Source organism: Hippopotamus amphibius, chromosome 7, assembly GCF_030028045.1.
Source record: "Hippopotamus amphibius kiboko isolate mHipAmp2 chromosome 7, mHipAmp2.hap2, whole genome shotgun sequence".
NCBI classification, from domain to species: domain Eukaryota; kingdom Metazoa; phylum Chordata; class Mammalia; order Artiodactyla; family Hippopotamidae; genus Hippopotamus; species Hippopotamus amphibius.
Genome location: NC_080192.1, coordinates 38,208,429 through 38,228,244, shown reverse-complemented (window position 1 = coordinate 38,228,244; position 19,816 = coordinate 38,208,429). Strand labels below are relative to the sequence as shown.

Below are 19,816 nucleotides of genomic sequence, written 5' to 3'. Positions count from 1 at the left end.
ATTGTTCTAATAGGTGTAAATGCATTATGTAATTTTAGGTAGAAGTGGATTCTACTGCTGTGCCTTTGCCTTTTTCAAATCATGATCTGTCCATAGAGGATTCTGGTTCGATGTATGTGATTGCTACTCCAGCTGGACTAATCATAAAGTGGGCTCATCTTACAGGGATTGTAGACATTCATTTTGGCTCTCAATTTAACTTGTCATCCTACACAGAAGGACTTTGTGGTGAGCATTGCTTTTCAAATTTGTATTTCTGCTTGTTTCTTCTGTTCACGTTACACCGTTTTGGCCCCCCTTGCCCCACTTTTTGGGTTGGAGAAGTGATATTAACTTTCAGGTTTCCCATGTGAATACTGAAGGAGGCAATGTCTTTCCATAAATGGACTTAGAAGCAAGAAATAACAGTTCAACTTGGGTATTTTATGGAACTATATGTTTACCACTATTACTACAATACTGTTTGTTTTCCTACCAGCTCATCTTTATTAAGCAGGAATGACGTGTCAGGCATTATTTTACATGCTTTAACTCATTTAATTCTAACAGTAGCCCTAATAAGTAGGCACTAGTGTTAATTTATAAGTGATAAGAATGAGACATAGAACGGTTAAAGACAACTTTGTTTCTTATTTTTTAAGTTTGAAATCAAAGGAAACTTAGTTATCTTGAAAGTTATATACAGGGAACACATGTTCTGAGTATTAGTCCCAGTTTCATTATGAAGTGTAAAGCCTAGATGTACCTTACACTTAGGTTTCATATCACAATATGTTACATAGATACATAGTCATAAGCCAAAGGAAACAAATTAGAACTATTTCTATGTACATAACAAAATAAAAAGAACAATTTGGCTCTGATGTCTGCCAGAGCTATCCCCTTTACAGATGTTTAAGTAAACATCAGTTTCTTTATCTTTAAAACGGGAATAGTAAAATCTACCTTCAAAATTCTTGTGTGAATTGAATGTGAAAGTTAATGTAAAACACTTAACACATTGCTTAATACAGTCAATAAATATTAGCTTAGTACAAATACATCTATTTTAAGCTCACTAACTATTAATTGAGTAAAAGTTCATGGATCAGCTTCTGAGTGTCTGACATTATGTTTGGTGCTGACAACTCAAAACAAATAGACCAAATCCTTGCTCTCAGCAAATTATATGAGGTACCCAAATTTCTTCTTCGAAAATGTAAAGCATTTAGTGGAAAGTTTGGCTAAAATGGTTTACAATTTCCTTGCCTGTTTAGAGCATGTTAAACGTAGCACAAACTTCTATGGTGACTTAGGTTTTCCTTGTGGAAATAGTTGAGTATACATGGTATCGGGTATACATAACAACGCAGTAGATATTATTGAGTAATAACTCAGAGACTTTGGGAATGCATATTTTCTCTTCTATCACTTCTGTGTGCTATGATTTCTATTTGATTTTCATGTTTGTTTGTTTTTTTCCCCTACTCTCAGCTCACGCTTTTATGGAGACAGTCTGCTAACTGGATTCTTAACTAATTACTATAGAGAAGGGGCTAGGGTCACCTTTTTGCTAACAAGAGTCACACCCTAAGCTTCCTGACCTCCACAATGGGAGAGCGGTGGTTTGTTAAAAGTGAAGCAGAGTGCTGGCTGATAGAGTTGTAGTGGACAAGAGTGTGACCCAAACTGAGCATAGACACCAGAATAGGGAGGTCTGTATTGACAACTTGTTCTGCATAGCACTGTGAAGTCTGCAGGAGTGGTGGCTGGAGTTGCAGTGAAATCATATTTTTACTAGCAATTCCCTTTCCCCAGAAGAGTTTAGATTTTAAAAATCGCTGCAATAGTATAGTTCACTTAACTTGAGTTTTATTTTTGTTTTATTTATTTATTCATTTGCACTGTACTCAGTCTCCTGTATATTTACAAATGTGGGGCAACTATAGTGGTAGAAACCCTTATTGATCTTGATATAACTGCTTGAGGGTTGATTTGATACTTGAAAAAAAATGTTTAACTCACATCTTTTATAGCTAGAAGCCTTGGGAATTAAGAAAAAATTATGCCTTAAAGTAGGGTGGGATTCAGGTAAGGTATGATCAGGGATCTAAGTCCATTTCTCTGTACTTCCCTCGGCTTTTCCCTCCACTTTTCCAGATTAGAAAGTAAGCTGTGTCCTCAGTTTGTCCTCTCTCAAGGAAGCTGGAGGCTATAGCAGGTCTTAGTATCATAGAGATTGTCTATGTCCTACCCCAGTCAAATCCTGAGCTTAAGAATGGTTGTTCTAATGTTAAACAAATCTATGTGTCTAGGTGACTGTTATATGTTAGGTAATAGGGCAGAGATAGTTCCTGAAAAGAAAAATTTAATGTTTTCAGGCAGGGGTTTCCTGGGGGAATAGATGCTTAGGAGGCAATCACCAGATGTCTGTACTATTCTGGAGAATACCTTGTCAGGTTTAAGACCAGTGACAGGGCAAGAATAAAGATGCAGATGTAGAGAACGGACTTGAGGACATGGGGTGGGGGGCAAAGGGGAAGCTGGGACAAAGTGAGAGAGTAGCATTGATATATACATACTACTAAATGTAAAATAGATAGCTAGTGGGAAACTGCTGCATAGCACAGGGAGATCAACTTGATGATTGGTGATAACTTAGAGGACTGGGATAGGTAGGGTGGTAGGAAGTTGCGGGAGGGAGGGGATATGGGGATATATGTATAAGTACAGCTGATTCACTTTGTTGTACAGCAAAAACTGGCACAACAGTGTAAAGCAATTATACTCCAATAAAGAGCTTAAAATTTTTTTTTAAAAACTAGTTCTTGAATTAGGAGATAGTGTTAATAGTGGAAGAGAGTAGGGACAGATTCAATCTCCTCTTTCTTTTTCTATGACCTTTTTACATATCTTTTTTTTTAAGCTCTTTATTGGAATATAATTGCTTCACACTGTTGTGCCAGTTTTTGCTGTACAACAAAGTGAATCAGCTATATTTATATGTATATCCCCATATCCCCTCCCTCCCGCAACTCCCTTCCACCCTCCCTATTTTCACCTATCTTGACTTCTAAGATCATGGTTTCTTTCTTATCTGGTAAACACAATTCTACACTATTTTATCAAATAATCAGACACATAATTTTAAAAAATCCATCAACATTAAAGTCAAAGGACATAAATATGGCACCTGATTCAGTAAATAATTTATTCACTTTAAATCAATTACTAAAATTTATTTCTGCTGCCTATATTTGGTTTAAGTGAAAAACTTTTTCCTTCTGAATGTCACACATCTTTTTAGGAATTTGCAATGAAGATCCAGATGATGATCTAAGGATGCAAAATGGCACGATCATTACAAATATGGAAGACATAGAATTATTTATTGAGAGCTGGGAAATTGAGAAATCATTTGAAGTAACAACGAGAAGGCCTGTTAGAAATTGTACCGAGCACGACTGTAGTCACTGCATTGAGTTATTAAACAGAAGCGTTTTCATCCCGTGCCATGATAAAGTAAGTTGAAAGCAACCATAAATCAGAACTGTCACGTTAGACGTGTTGAGAGTAAAAGCCAATAAATTCTTGTTCTTGCCATGATGTTCTTCTACTAAGAATAGTTTATCCCCCAAACTTCTGTCAGTCTGCTTTGGAATTCAAAATCATTTTCTGTTTATTGACTTATAGCACAGGAAAGATAATTCTCTCCCCCTCCTTGTTTTTTTCTGAGCTATATCTACACCTTTCAAGTAAGATGAAATTTTGTCCTATGAAAAAATGTCTCTAGGAGAAAGAGATGAATGACATTTGATAACCCAATATAGAAACCAAGTGAGGCTTTAATCAATTCCCAGCCTCTTAGGTGCATACTTGTAATAGAATCTGTCACCTATTCAATTTAATTGTTCTTTATTAGTCTCTAACTTTCTGACTTAAGGTGACTAGTAGATATTTTAAATACTCTGTATCGTTAAAAAAAAGATCTGTTGTTAGAGACAAAGGACAGACAAAACATTTCATGAATCATTAAATGAAATGCTAGTGAGCATCAAGTACCCACTAGGCACTGTGTTAAACTCCTGTGATACAAAGATGAGTAAGACCTTCTCCTTGTTCCTAGACTCTAGAAGGAAGGCAAATCTGTGAACAGATTAACCACAATACACAATATGGAGATGCACTGGAGCCCAAGATGGGAGAAGACTTCCCAGAGTTTCATACATTTGAATTATTCAGAAGGATGAGTTTGCCAGGAGAGAAGAGGGAGGAAGGGAGACCCAGGCAAAGAAAACAGTGTGACAAGAACAGGGTTGCTGGAAAAGGCCATGTAGGAAAACATTGAAATAGTTTAGTGCAAGACTTATGGAGGAGAAGAGTCTGGGAAGGAGAGTGAGTGAATTGTCAAAACAGAAGGAGTTAACTCTGCAGAACCTTCCATGTTTGGCCACCAAGTGTAGACCCCATAGTTCTCAGCCTGTCCTATGAGTTCTCTGACGGAAAAGGCAAAGGATATGAAGTCATGGGATAAAAATGGTGTTACCTTTCTGGAGCTTCAGTTTTACTCGGAGATTGGCAACAAAATAAGTTTTAAATGTTTACATTTTAAAATGCATGCTTATAAAAATGAAAAAAATAGCAAATGCTTTTTGACTCATTTCAGTGTCGTAATCTGCCTTTTTAAAGCATAACGACTTTCGAAAATTGCATTTTTAACTGGCAACTTAGAAGGTTGATTAAATCAGGAAACTTTCAGCTTGACTCTTCAAGGCATAGTGAGGCAACACAGGATACCATTTAGTCTATGATAGCCCCAGCTTTCCCTTAGGCTCTTCCCAGTGAATTTGACGGCAAAAGAAAGGAATACTCGTCATTTAGTTTTCCCACTTCTAATCTTCATCCTCATTTGCAAATCTCCACACAGTAGGCAGATGATGGAAATGGAAAATGGTAACACAATTGGATGATTTCTCTACCTAAAATCCTTCAGTGTCTTTCACTTATGCTTAGAATACATTCTGAACCTCTCATCAGGGCTTATAATGTCCTTTGTGCTTTGGCCTGCCTACTTTTCCAGCTTCCTTTTGTGCTACACTTTTCTTCCTGGCTAAAGTCCATGTATTTCTGTCTCCTTTCAACTGTTGCACTATTTTAAGGTTTTTCCTGTGAGTGGGCTTTTATGCTTACAGTGTCCTAAAGCTAGAATACTTCCCTCCTCTGATCTATTTCGGCATGGTGACTCCTCTTGATTCTACAGGTAGACTTTAAGTATGAGATCCACAAGGCAGAGAACAGGTCTGATTTAGTCACGTTTACCTTCCTCATGAATAGTAGTATGGTGCCTGATATATAGTTAGGTGCTCAATAAATTGTGGAAGGATGCATAAATGAACGGATGAATGAAAGTGTAGAGAACCACAGAGGACACAGAGGAGGGGTTCGGCTCGACACTATGGTTCCCTATATGATTTAAAATGGAAAAAATATAAGCGTGGTTCTGTTATCCCAACTGAGGCATCTGGAGATATTATATACTAGCATGGATCAGGAACGTCTCCTCTGACAAAGTCAAAAGCAGCAATAACAACTAGCTGCATACTCTGTGAAGCTCAGATGTGTGTCCGATAAACAAAAAGGGGGAGATGTAGAGAACCACAGAGGACACTGAGGACACAGAGGACATTGACTTGGAGTAACAATCCTAAGAGAGCATGACCGGCTACATGGCTGCAAGCAGTTCTGAAAGCAGAACTAGTCTCAAGGAAAACCAATTGAGATAAAGCAGTCATATAGCCCGATGGCTCCAGGCTCCAGCTCCAAGTTAAAGATTAACTATCTTCCCCAGTAGTCATAAAAAAAAGGTGTTCTGCTTTTTTCTTTAATTGAAGCATATACCTTGTGATGTCCATTATCTTGATTTATAATCCAGAATGCTAGAATGCTTTTTCTCAATAAATACACTATAGGAATCAGAGCTCGGGACTCTTGAGTCCCCTGACCCCATGCTTTCCTATACTCTTGTGTGAATTTTCTTAATTATGCCATGCCACTCACATTCAGGTTCGTTCGTGTGGATGAGATCTCCACATGAAGGATACAGGAAAATCAGCTTTTGTGGATTTAGTAGAGAAGGGATACAGTTTTATTTTTTATATTGGACAAGTTAAGTCATGTGGGACTTCAAGGCTAAAATATCCAGAAAAAACTTTGAAGCTATTCTGGATCTCAGAGGAGACCAGTTGAAGCCAGAGATCAGGTTTGGGGAGTTATTAGTATATGGAGTTTTTAAAATAACAATAACTCATGTATGATATTCCGGAGTCTGCTCTGTACACTTTCCATATATAAGCTCACAGCAGTCTTACGTAGTAGTAGGTTTATTATTAACTCTATTTAACTTATGAAGAAACTGAGGTGAAGATACAAATGCCCAAGATGGTGGTAGAAACTGTGGGAATGGGTGAGCCCAGGAAGAGCGTTTGTAGTGAGGAGACAGGGCCACTGAGGAAGGGGTCTAGACACATCCTCAGAATGAGGCAGGAAGAGGAGGCAACGGTGAACAGACGGACAGGCACCAGAGTGCGGTCTCTCGAAGTCAGAGGAGAGGGTTTTAAGACACAGTGGGCATGCCTGGCATCATAGGCCTTTGAGGGGTTGGGGAGGGTTTAGAATATCAGGGTGTTCCCTGGATTTGACAAGTAGGGGCTCTTGACGATCATAGCGAGTATCCCGTGCAAAGTGAAATGGTGAGAAACTGAGGAGATTCAACAGAAGGGACTACAGAGGAAGTAATATCTTAGTTTTTATAGATGTGGACCTTGAGGAAAAAATGATGGGATATGAAAAATATTAAGTATTTTTTACCTGACACTTTGACCTGTGTCTGAATTTAGCACCTGCATGTAGATGCTTACTATGTTTGCTGAATAAATGAGTAGAGACAAATTAGAGTGACTGTGGTTACAAGTTAAATTATCTACATTTCAGGTATCTCTAGATCAAAATGAAACATAATCTGTAGAAAGAGATGAGCTTCTAATTAAGTTGAGGCATGAAAAATTATAGAAATTATTTGACCAATGTTCAATATTAGTACACAATTTTTTGAGAAGCATTTATAACCTCATTTAACGAGCAGTGCCATGTATCATTACAGAAAGCTTTAGGAGCTTCCAGTTTTATCTGTAATAGATCAAAGTCTTATTCAGTATATAGAAAAGAAGCTTGTAACCCAAATGTAATATCAGAAATAGATTTTTACTAGGTCCACATACTCTGTTTCTTTTCCATCTTTATAAGATAGGTTTATGTAGATTAGTAAGATGATATTTATCTTATATAAACTGTGTGCTTAAAAAATTATAAATTCAGAGGTGACATCTAATACTGTGAAGCTTTGAAAAACAGGTCAAAGAGGAGGTATAATGAATATTAACTTGCTACCTTTTGATTCTCCAAATAGTTTTAGTCTAGCTTAGTGCCTTCAGAGAAATAAAACAACATAACTTATCCCAAGGTACAATGTATCTCTAGGTTTCACCACAAGACTTTTGTGAAAAGATGTGGATCAATTATACCTATTTTTGGAACTATGAATGCGATGCCCTTTCTGCGTATGTGGCTCTATGCAACAAGTTTGACGTTTGTATTCCGTGGAGAACACCTGATTACTGCTGTAAGTAGTACACTTCAAACGATATTTTCCAACAACCAAATAACATTCCAGGTTTTTTTTTTTTTTGCATTCACTTCATTCTTTTTCTTTTCATCACAAAATAATAATTTTTTAAGAATTAAATGAATGTAAATGTAACCTGTAGTTAGAGGTCATCTCTCCCACTTAAATAACTTCCGTAATTATCCTGGTCTAAATTTAAAGTAAGGGAGGGGGTTGAGGAGCTGGAGTAGGAAGACCCTGAACTCACCTCCTCCAGCAGACATGCCACAATTACAGTTACTTACAGGGAAGCTATCTACGAGAATGACCGGAAGTCTAGCAGAAAAGATATTCCACAACTAAAGTCATAAAGAAGGAACAACACAAAGATGGGTGGGGGAGCAGAGATGAAGTATACTCAGGACCCACACCCCCTGGTCAGTGACCCACAAGCAGGAGGTATATCACAATTGTAGGCGTCCTTCCTAAGAAGTGAGGGGTCTGAGCCCTACATTGGCCTCCCCAGCCTAAAAGTCCTGCACCAGGAAGATGAGTCCCTAGAACTTCTGGCTTTGAAAACCAGCAGAGCTTATGTTTGGGAGAACTAGAGAGCTACAGGAAACAGAGATTCTGCTCTGAAAGGGCGTGCACAGATTCTCCCATGCTCCAAGTCCCAGGGCAGAGGAAGTAGTTTGAAAGGACACCAGGTCAGAACCGCTTGCTGATCTTGGAGAGCCCCCTGGAGGGGCAGGAGGCAACTGGGACTGCCCCTGGGGATGCAGACGCTGGCAGCATCCATTTTTGGGAGCTAATTCTACTGCAATAACACCAACGCTGGCAAAAGACTGTTTTGGAATCCCCTCTCTAGCCTATTAGTTCCAGAGGCTTATCTGTACTCCAGTGGGTCAGCACGAGCCCCAAACCCTCCAGGCTGTGCAGACAGCCATGCAGAAAGCCTACCCCACCCTACCCTGGCCCCCAGCCACTGGGGCATTGCAGTCAACCAGGCCAGAGGCCAGCCCTACCTACCAGTGCACCCACAGTAATTGGCACTGCCACAACAGAAGTGTGCACACAGCCTGCATAGGGGGCACTCCTAGAGCATACAGCTCTGGTGACCAGAGAGGAGTGTGGCGTAGTAACAAAAATCAGAACAAGACACCAAAGAAAAGAAAATCACAGGTCGATATCACTGTTGAACATAGATACGAAAGTCCTCGATGAAACATTAGAAACTGAATTCAACAAAACAATAAAAAAATCATATATCATGATGAAGTGGGATTTATCCCAGGAATGCCAACAATGGTTCAGTATCTGCCAGTCGATCAATGTGGTAAACCACATTACCAAATTGAAGAATAAAAATCATCTCAATACGTGCAAAAAAGTTTTTGACAATATTCAACATCCACTTATGATAAAAAATCTCTCAACAAAGTGAGTACAGAGGGAACATACCTCAACATAATCAAGACGATATATGAGGGAGTTCCCTGTTGGTCCAGTGGTAAAGAATCCACCTTCCAATGCAGGTGACCCGGGTTTGATCCCTGGTCAGGGAACTAAGATCCCCCATGCCACAGGGCAACTAAGCCCGCGCACCACAACTACTGAGCCCACACAGCTCAACTAGAGAGAGAAAACCTATACACCACAACTAGAGAGAAGCCCTCAAGCCCCAGCAAAGAGCCTGTGCACTGCAATGAAGATCCCGTGTGCTGCAACTAAGACCCCATGCAGCCAAAAAAAAAAAAAAAAGAAAAGAAAGGTAAAATAACGTAAATATTTTTTAAAACTTAAAAAAAACACCGTATATGAGAAAATTACAGCCAGCATCATACTCAACAGTGAAAAGCCAAAGGATTTCCACTAAGATCAGGTATGAAACAAGGATGCCCACTCTCACCACTTTTATTCAGCATAGTATCAGAAATTCTACACACAGCAGTCAGACAAGAAAAAGAGGTAAAAAGTTTCCAAATTGGAAAGGAACAAGTAAGTGTCACTGTTTGCATATGACATAATACTATACCTAGAAATACTAAAGATACCACCAAATATATTCAAACTAATAAATGAATTCAGTAAAGTTTCAGGGTACAAAATTAATATACAGAAATCTTTGTGTTTCTGTACACTAATAACAAACTACCAGAAAGAGAAATTAAGAAAACAATCCAGTTTACAATTGTATCAAAAATAATAAAATACCTAGGAATAAATCTAACCAAAGGAGTAAAAGACTTGTACTTGGAAAACTATAAGACATTGATGAAAGAAATTGAAGATGACAAAAACAAATGAAACATACCATGCTCATGGATTGGAAGAATTAATATTGTTAAAATTATAATTTACCCAAGATAATGTAGAGATTCAGTGTTAACCCTATCAAAATACCAAAGGAATTTTTTATGGAACTAAAACAAATAATTCTAAAATTTGTATGGGAACACAAAAGACCCCAAATAGCCAAAGTAATCTTGAGAAAGCAAAAGAAAGCTGGAGGTATCACCCTCCCTGATTTCAAACTATACTGTAAAGCTATAGCAATCAAAACAGTATGCTGCTGGCACAAAAACAGGCATGTAGATCAATAGAACAGAATAAAGAGCTCTGAAATAAAACCACACTTATATAGTCAATTAACCTATGACAGGAATCAATATGTATTCACAGAAAGAAAGCCTCTTCAATAAGTGGTGTTGGTAAAACTGGACAGCTGCATGCAAAAGAATTAAACTGGACTACTTTCTCAAACCATATACAAAAATAAACTCAAAACAACTACTAAAGACTTAAAGGTAAGACCTGAAACCATAAAACTCCTGGATGGAGATATATGCAGTGTGCTTTTTGACATCAGTTTTAGCAATATTTTTTTGAATATGTCTCCTCAGGCAAGGGAGACAAAAGCAAAAACAAACAAATGGGACTAAATGAAACTGAAAAGCTTTTGCACAGCAGAGGAAACTGTCAACAAAATGAAAAAGCATCTTAGTGAATGGGAGAAGATGTTTGCAAAATATATGTCTGCTAAGGGGTTAATATCCAAAATATAGAAAATAAACAACTCAACATCAAAAAACAACCCAATTAAAAAAAGGTATAGAGGATCTAAATAGACATTTTAACAAAGAAGGCATACAGATGGCCAACAGACACATGAAAAGGTGCTCAATATCACTAACCATCAGAGGAATATAAATCAAAACCACAATGAGATACCACCTCACATCTGTCAGAATGCTTGTCATCAGAAGGACAAAAATAACATGTTGGAGAGGGTGTGGAGAAAAAGCAACCCTCCTACACTGCTGGTGGGACTGTAAACTGGTATGTACAGCCACTGTGGAAAATAGTATGGAATTCCCTCAAAAAATTAGCAATAGAAGTAGCGTATGGTCCAGAAATTTCACTTTTAAGTATTTACCTAAAGGGACTTCTCTGGTGGTGCCGTGGTTAAAAATCCGCCTGCCAATGAAGGGAACATGAGTTTGATCCCTGGTCTGGGAAGATCCCACATGCTGCAGAGCAACAGCCCATGTGTCACACTACTGAAGCCTGCATGCTCTAGGGCCCATGTGCCACAACTAATGAGCCCATGGGCTTCAACTACTGAAGCCCATGTGCCTAGAGCCCATGCTCCACAACAAGAGGAGCCACCACACTGAGAAACCCATGAACGGCAACGACTAGAGAAAAGCCTGCATGCGCAGCAATGAAGCCCCAACGCAGCCAAAAAAAAAAAGGTATCTACCTGAAGAAAACAGAAACAGTAACTCAAAAAGAAATATGCACCCCTATGTTCATTGCAGCATTATTTACAATAGCCATGATGGAAACAACCTAAGTGCCCATCAGTAGATGAGAGGATAAAGAGGATGTGGTATATATACAGTGGAATATTACACAGCTATAAAAAATGAAATATGACCATTTGCAATAGCATGGATGGATCCAGAGGGAATTATGCTGAGTGAAATATGTCAGACGAAGAAAGACAAATACTGTATGACCTCATATATGGAATCTATAAAACAAAACAAACAAAACAAAACAAAAACAGACTCGTAGATATAGAGAACAAATGGGTGGTTGCTGGTGGGGTGTAGTGAAATAGATGATGGGAGCTAAGAGGTACAAACCTCCAGTTATAAAGTAGAGATTTAATATACAGCATTAGGAATATGGTCAATAATATTGTAATAACTTTGTGGACAGTCGGTTGCTAGACTTATGGTGGTGATTATTTCATAATGTCTGCAAATGTCAAATCACCATGTAGTACACCTGAAACTAACATAATATTGTATGTCAACTTATATTTCAATTTGAATAAATGAATGAATGAATGAATGAATTTAAAGTAGGCTTCAATTCTCCCAAAAGAAAACCTAGTCCACAAAATGTTAGTTAGCAAAATAGATTGAAATATAGAAGAAGTTACAGAAGCTTGAAGGGGATTTTAATCTTATGTCCTACCACACACTTTGCTGGTCCCCATTCAACCAGCTTCTTTTTCCCATGCTTGTCCTTATGCATTGTATGTGGAGAGATTGGAGATTTTTTCTCCCCACTTTTCCTTCTTCTTAGCATAATATCTACATCATAGAAACTAATCTTTCTGGCTTTATTTGATTAATATCTAGGTTCAGTATTTTTTCAGATACATGTTTGTATTTCTCTTTTCTTTTATATTTATCCTTTTCCCCTTTTTATAGGGCTCAAGCTTTCTCATCAAGTTGTAACTTTTCATACAAATTTTATTAAACTTTTCACCAATCCTGGGCACATTTTACAGAAAATATTGTTAATTTAATTATAGAGTCATTCAATGGTTTAAATGGTAAAAGATTTTCAGAATGAATGTTACTAAAATGCTCGAAATAAAAGTTTCCATCCCCCCCCAAAAGAATAAAATGCATAGATAAAGAATAACATATCATAGACACCAGTTACATGACTCCACTTCAGAAATAAAGCAGCTCTTGGTGTGCCATCTCCTGTCCCTTTCCTCTCCCTACTCCCCCGGAGGTAATTACTATTCAAGAATGGAGTTGCTTGATTCATTGGGAACATATGACATCTTCAGTTTTACTACTACAGTTGTTTTCCACTGAGATCTTATTAATTTACACCTCCACCAACTGCACGTTCATTTTTTAACAGTATGACTATTTAAGATCACTGAAAATCAACAAGCATTTTCTGAAACATTATTTAGAAACTGCTCAGCAATAATAGTTTCTTTTGACAGTGAAGGATTAAGCCCAAATACGTGGCATTTTTTTTATATAATTTGGTTGACTTGCATATTTAAAACATATTTCTGTGCTTATTCTGAGTGGACTGTTGTATCTCCTCCTACTTCACAGAGCAGAAACTTCATATATTTATGCCAACCAAATTTGGGCTGCCTATTGGCCATATTTATTTTACATAAATCACATGAACTTTTCCTGCTGTAACACAATACTAGCTGTACACCCGGAAGATGCTCAAAAATACTCATTGATTGTTTTGTTTCTAATTTATAGTTACATAATACATGAAAAACAGACTTTGAGGAGACTGAAAATGTGCAAAATTTATTTTCAGAAAGAAAACTAACATTTCTTCCTTTTACTAGAATTCAGGTTAGGTCACTTTTATCATTAGCAAATTCCACAAGTCCTCTATCATTCATAGCTCTGAGTTGCCCGGAGGGGAAGGAGTATCAACCCTGTGTGCGACCTTGTGAAGCAAGAACGTGTCTGAACAGATGGTTCTATGGACACTCTTCAAGTCTGAATTTAAGAGAAGACTGTGTGTGCAAAAATGGAACCATTCTCCACAGACCAGACTCAACTCAGTGCATTCCAGAGAAAGAATGTGGTAAGCAGAGGAGTACAAAATGACATTTTAGGGACCCAGAAAATAAACAAATAACACTTTTTTAGATCTTGGAGAGATGTGCTGAGAAAGATTGATTAAAGGTCATCTAAGTGTTGGAAAGGAAATGAGTATGTAGTTTGATTTTAATGTGATTTCAATTGAACTTAACAGAATTAGGGGCTTTGGTGGTGATACGTTTTAATCTCTACTTATGCCTATATTAACTGGAAAAGAATATGGCAAATTAAGAATGAATAGAATAGTAAGTGGACTGAATTGAAATTTCAGTTATTTCATGTATTAATGATTCAGCTTTACCTCTATGAGCCTGAGCTTATGCATTTGCAAGATGAGGAAAATAATAGGGCTTATCCCACAAAGTTAGTGTGGGGGTACATAAAATAATAGAAAGAATTTTGCAACAGTGCCTAGAGAAAAAGAAGCACACAAGAAATTTCAGAAAGTGTTATTATCTGGGAGAAAACAGTGAGTATTTCTACTTTCATTTTCAAACCATTTTATCCTGACACATTGTCTCCATGGTGATTGTGGATAAAAAAAAAAGTGAGAAACTGAGAGAATTGCAGTACAGTACTTTATCTATCATAGGGCTCATTGTTATGGTCCAAAGTAAAGCTAATAATTAAAGGGAAAGGCAAGTAGAAGTGAAATGCATATATAATTTCAGAAACAAGTTTGTATTTGCCATTGAAGAAAGTATTTGTGGAAGAATTTGAGGATATATAGGCATGCTTTTATTTGTTTTTAGGGACCTGTGAGATTGGTTTGGTAGTAAATAAAGTAAGAGAAGTTCATTGGAGGCTTGGAATATGGTGGTCACTTCACTTATCTTTATTATTCCTTAAAAGAACTACTAGAGGGCCATATTTATCATTAAGTAAAACATTCATAATAAAACTAATATGGCCACTAAGTAATATTTTGCTTGACTGCCTACTTTCTACATTTAGATTTTAAAGCTGAAATGTTTTGAATTTTGATATGACAGACATGTTAATGTGAGGTAGAGACTACCTTGTTTTCTAATACCACTCAGTTTTAATAGTTAATATTTTTAAACTAATTAAAATTTGTTACGGAGTTTGTTCAAGCTAAAGAAATTGTATTAACAAGACAATATGAATAAACAATAATTAACAAATCATCTTATTTATAGAAGAGGACATGCAAATTTACAGATAGCTGTAGACGGGAAAAATATTTTCTGTGGACTACAAAAATTTCATTAAAGAGAAATGTAAGTTAGTAGCTGATAAAGAAAAAGAAGAAGGCAAGAAAATGTAGATAACGTGACGTGTTATCTGTGTCGCTGGGCCAAGTCACAGTCTGAAATCAAAACATCACAGCTTGATTTACTTTCATGCCCAAGTTCTAAGTGATATAACACTGACCATCTTTTTAAGCATGCACTGATAGAGAAGACCAGCCTCGAACTGCTGGGGAGGTTTGGAACGGGGGCATTGACGAATGTGCCCTGTACAAATGTTTGGAGAATGGAAGCATTATTCCCATAGAACCCGACTGTGATGAAGAGCCCTCGCCAATTTGTGAACGAGAAGCTGAAGTCGTCCTGGGCTTCGTTGATAAGTGGACCTGCTGTTCAAAGGAAGTTTGCAGTATGTATGCAGCCTGAAGCCTTACAGTCTGTTAATGCCACAAAATATGCTGACATTCTTTGCAAAAAAGCAGGGCAGGTGTGATGCTTGGTGTTAAAAAAATATGTACGGGGTTAAAGTAACAACGGAAGTATTGCCATAAATGTCACTTACACTTTCTCAAAGCAAGTTACACCTCATTAGAGTTTTGTTGATTTTGCAAATAGACATGCAAAACTCTGGCTATTATAAATTAATAATATTCAGAAATACACAAGGTAAAGGGTCTGGAAATCCTTGACTTAATGACAATCACGGGTCAAAGACAATAATAAGTAACAAATCTGCGGCCTTTTCACATATGACCATTCCGTGAGCTGAATGGGTTTAATTGCAGTGTAAAAACATGCATAGTGAGAATCATTTCCCTGCTTTGAGTTAGAAACACAGGATTTTAATTGCATTCACAAATGTTTTAATACTTCTGTTTATTTCCAGGATGTGACATGGCTTTGTGTGAAACAGCCATTCCAACATGTACAAATAGACAAAAATTGATCGTTGGCCATAGCCCTCTTTCTTGCTGTCCACAGTACCAATGTGGTGAGTAATTAATTAGGAAAAGTAAGAATGAAGTTCATTGTTCACTCAGAGTAGTGGATTAGATTCTCTTTTTTGTGTCTACAAGGAAATTTATTGTAAAATATCGTTTGCAGAGCTGTCTTGCTAAAGGTAGCTTTTTAAAAACCTGCAATTTCTTTATAAATATATATATATGAATTTTAAATCTATTTATTATATAAATATATGTATATATAATTAATTTTAAATATCTTAATTTTAGTGGAAATATGTGTTTTAAATGTATATATTTGTATATTTTAAATATAAAGTCTGCCATTTCCTATATATTTCTGCTAAGATTTTATAGCAAGATATATATATTTACACATACATTACATATAGATGATTAATCATATATATGATTAATAGGTTATATATATGTCTATTTACATATATTGTGTATGTAAAAATATTTATTTTATATATAAATAACCTGGTATTTCCTACATATTTATGTTAAGATTAAGATTTTTTTAATGAGCTAATTATCACTAAATTCAGATAGAACTGAACCACACTATTTCATTCATTTATCATCTCACTCTATACAAATTTCCAAATATCTTTATATTTCTGCAGAATGTGACCCACTCAAATGCCCCAAAATTTCAGTACCAGAATGCAGAGAAGACCAATTCATGATTCAGTTTCAACAGGAAGAACCTTGTTGCTTTTCTCCTCTCTGTGGTAAGTGTTCTGTGAGATTTCTTGGGAAAAGAGAGAGGATTTAGGGAAAATCTCTTATTTGACATGAATTTCATGACCCACATGGTGACCAATATTCTGCTGATATACTCATAAAATTCAACTGAATAAGAATGGTAGAAAAGGAAGTATAGCATTTTAAATGATTCTTGACAATTATTACAGTTAGTATTACTTTTCTCTATCAACAAAGACTATGTATATCAGTCAAAACATGATCAAGATAATATAATCAATTAAAAAAAGACTTAGCACTTAGTTCTTTTTATTTTTATTTTTTAAATTTATTTATTTATTTACTTATTTCTTTATTTATTTGCTGCATTGGGTCTTCGTTGCTGTGCGAGGGCTTTCTCTATCTGTGGCTAGCAGGCACTACTCTTCGTTGCGGTGATGGGTGCTGGCTTCTTTTGTTGCAGGGCATGGGCTCTAGGCATGCGGGTTTCAGTAGTTGTGGCACACGGGCTCAATAGTTGTGGCTTGAGGGCTCTAGAGTGCAGGCTCAGTCGTTGTGGTGCATGGGCTTATTTGCTCCGTGGCATGTGGGATCTTCCCTGACCAGGGATCAAACCCATGTCCTCCGCATTGGCAGGCAGATTCTTAACCAGTGCACCACCAGGGAAGTCCCCCTAGTTCTTTATAGAGAAAAATATAACCCTGGCTTTCCTGAAGAACCAACTAAATAAAGGACTCTGCTAAGCAACATATCTCTTTAAAACTTCATCATCTCCTGTATATCCTGTGTAAGCAAGATGATCTTGAAAGAGAATGGTAGAAATGAAAGGTGTCCGGGAAATGACTGAATTTGAGCTATACATTCTGTCTGACGAACTGGACTTTGAAAAATGAAGAATTCTCTTTTCTGTTGCGTTGAGGAATTATATCGAAGACGTGATTTACGTAGGTTTCAAATGAACCTATGTAGGTCAAAGCACTTCTTTTCTTATTTAAGCTTCTTTGACTGCAGTGACAACAACTGATTGATTCTGACAAGCTTAAGCACAACCAATTATTGGGAGAAATGGGGGATCAAGATTTTGTAGGATCAAGATGAAGCAGAACTGCCAAGCCCTGGGAAGGAGAGAAACTAGCTTCTCTAGGTGGCAGTCACTGATGATTGAGTCTTGGTGTGCCTCTATGACTCAAATGCTGTAGAAAGACATTCTGATTCGTCTCCAGTGGGTTTTTCCTGCACATAGGCCTGGTAAGAGTGAGGCGCCTTTATTAAGAGTCACTCCAAGACTTCGTGGGTAAGGCATTTCCTCAAGTTCATTAAGAGAGTAGTTATCAGAGTTGGAAGAAGGATGCTAAGAGCTCAGAAGAACAGGTGCCTACTACATTGTTCATCCATAAGTTGGAGTAATCAAGAGTAGTGAATTAAGAAAACTTAAATAAGTAAATCAATGGTATTTGATCCAAGTAAGAATAAATTACTCCTGAAATCTTAATGTCCTATATTTCTGGTAAGATGGTTCTTCTATGTCACTGTGCTTAGGAAAGTATGAAGCAATACACTCAGATAGTATTATTGTTTTTATGACCAAATAAGGAGATCCATTTATTAAATCCTTATCTTCCTTGTTTCCTATTTGGTTTTACATAATGTATTTTATTTTGATTTTATATGTGTACAGTAATCTGAACTGATAACTAATTTGTTTTTAGCTGAGCTGTGACTTTGCCTTTTTGTTTCACCTTTAGTTTGCAAATCTTGCACTGAACCTATTCCCCTCTGTACTGATGGGGAATTTCTCACTGTGGATCTTAATACTACAGACTTCTGTTGTCCTCAGTATTACTGTGGTGAGTATATTTTAACTAAGCAAAAATATTTAGATATGTTCAATATTTAAGAAGGCCAGTGAATACTAGTTGTACTGTTATAGCAGACCTTAGTTGAGTTCTAGCATATTAAATATATGTAATGTTTTCATACATCTGAGAGTGTTTCTTGGAAAATATTGTTACCTCCCCGGAATAGATTAGCTATGACTTTTCTCATCATCTTAGACTTTCTAGATATCCAAGTGATTCCATACCCTCTTCATTTCCTTTCTCTTCTTGTCCGCATGTCATTTCTCAGAGCTCTTGACCTAATGACCCTGTCCTAGTTCTACTACTGTTGTTCTATCTGCTTGTGAGTCATTTGTTCTAGCCTTACCAACACATTGCAATTGGGTGGTGGAAGAGGCAGCTCTGGGGAGATCTGAGTCCACGTATTACATCAGTAATGTCAGTGAACTAAATGGTAGCTAGTGAAAACTAGCAATTACATGAAGTTAATCTTTACCCATGTTGTGTTTCTATTTAGTATGTGAGCCAAATCTTTGTCCTACGCCGGTACTCAACTGTGCAGAAGATATGAAACTTGTGAAAGAAAATGTATCTGGTCAATGTTGTCCAACATGGCATTGTGGTAACTAATTTTCAGATTTTAAAGTCTTATTACTGTATTAATATATTCTGATCAATATAAATATGTTGATTTTTACCTTGTAGAATGTAGCTGTGAAAATCTTGTTATGCCAACTTGCAAAGTGGTAAGAACACATATTTTTATTGAATTTTAATATAATTTAAATCAGTTTATCCTTCCTTTATTGCTTTCATTTCTTATTTCTTCTCAGAGTTAATGGAATTATTCTCTTTCGGTCGTACTAAAATAGATTAAAAGAAATCTTCTCTGATATTAGCGAGCAGTCAACATTTTATATTATACTTGAGATAAGAAAGTGCAATATGTTATTTTTTCCCCACTGGTGACTGAATCTACCAGTCTTACATCTAATTAAGTTCACTGGTCTTAAAATGAAGCACAATATTGAAAATATATTACCTCAATATTGAAAGGTTTCCCAGTGCTTCTATAAGAAAGTGCACTAACAATGCACTTGTTTCAGAGGAGGAGGGGATAAAAACATGTAACTAACTGTCTATACCTTCTTAGGGGTTATCTGTGAGCATGCAAACTTTATAGAAATTCCAAAAATTTAATTTTTAGAAACAATAAGTATGACTGGTGTCACTTATTTAACCATTAAATGGAGGTTACGGTGCTTTACAAGTCTTTTTTTTTCTTTAAATATTTATCCTCCATGATATGCCTCTGAGACTTGAGAAAGATAATATATTCCTGACCTTAGTTATCAAAGAAGATGTGTTTTCTTTCACAAAGATTTTCTTTTTCTTTTCTTTCTCAAACAATGTGTATCATTAGAAACTCATTCAGACTTTTCAGGCCATGGCTATATCCTGGGGAATAAATGAGACACTTTTTAAAGTAACAAAACCTCTCTTAGGATGCTGCTGTTACATTTAAAAAGCAGGGTGCAGATTTTCAGTTATGCAGGAT

At 36.7% G+C, this 19,816-nt stretch overlaps 1 protein-coding gene across 2 annotated transcripts in view; it reads left to right on the top strand.

Moving 5' to 3' along the window:
• The window catches only part of OTOGL (otogelin like), a 142,915-nt gene that overhangs the window by 108,916 nt on the left and 14,183 nt on the right, over positions 1-19,816 (top strand). For both annotated transcript variants that reach the window (XM_057742453.1, XM_057742452.1), the window contains 10 exons: positions 39-228; positions 3,287-3,501; positions 7,516-7,657; positions 13,334-13,519; positions 14,944-15,156; positions 15,634-15,738; positions 16,339-16,446; positions 18,166-18,267; positions 18,776-18,880; positions 18,964-19,004. In XM_057742453.1, the coding sequence (XP_057598436.1) occupies positions 39-228; positions 3,287-3,501; positions 7,516-7,657; positions 13,334-13,519; positions 14,944-15,156; positions 15,634-15,738; positions 16,339-16,446; positions 18,166-18,267; positions 18,776-18,880; positions 18,964-19,004 (1,407 nt within the window). The remainder of the gene's footprint in view (positions 1-38; positions 229-3,286; positions 3,502-7,515; positions 7,658-13,333; positions 13,520-14,943; positions 15,157-15,633; positions 15,739-16,338; positions 16,447-18,165; positions 18,268-18,775; positions 18,881-18,963; positions 19,005-19,816) is intronic.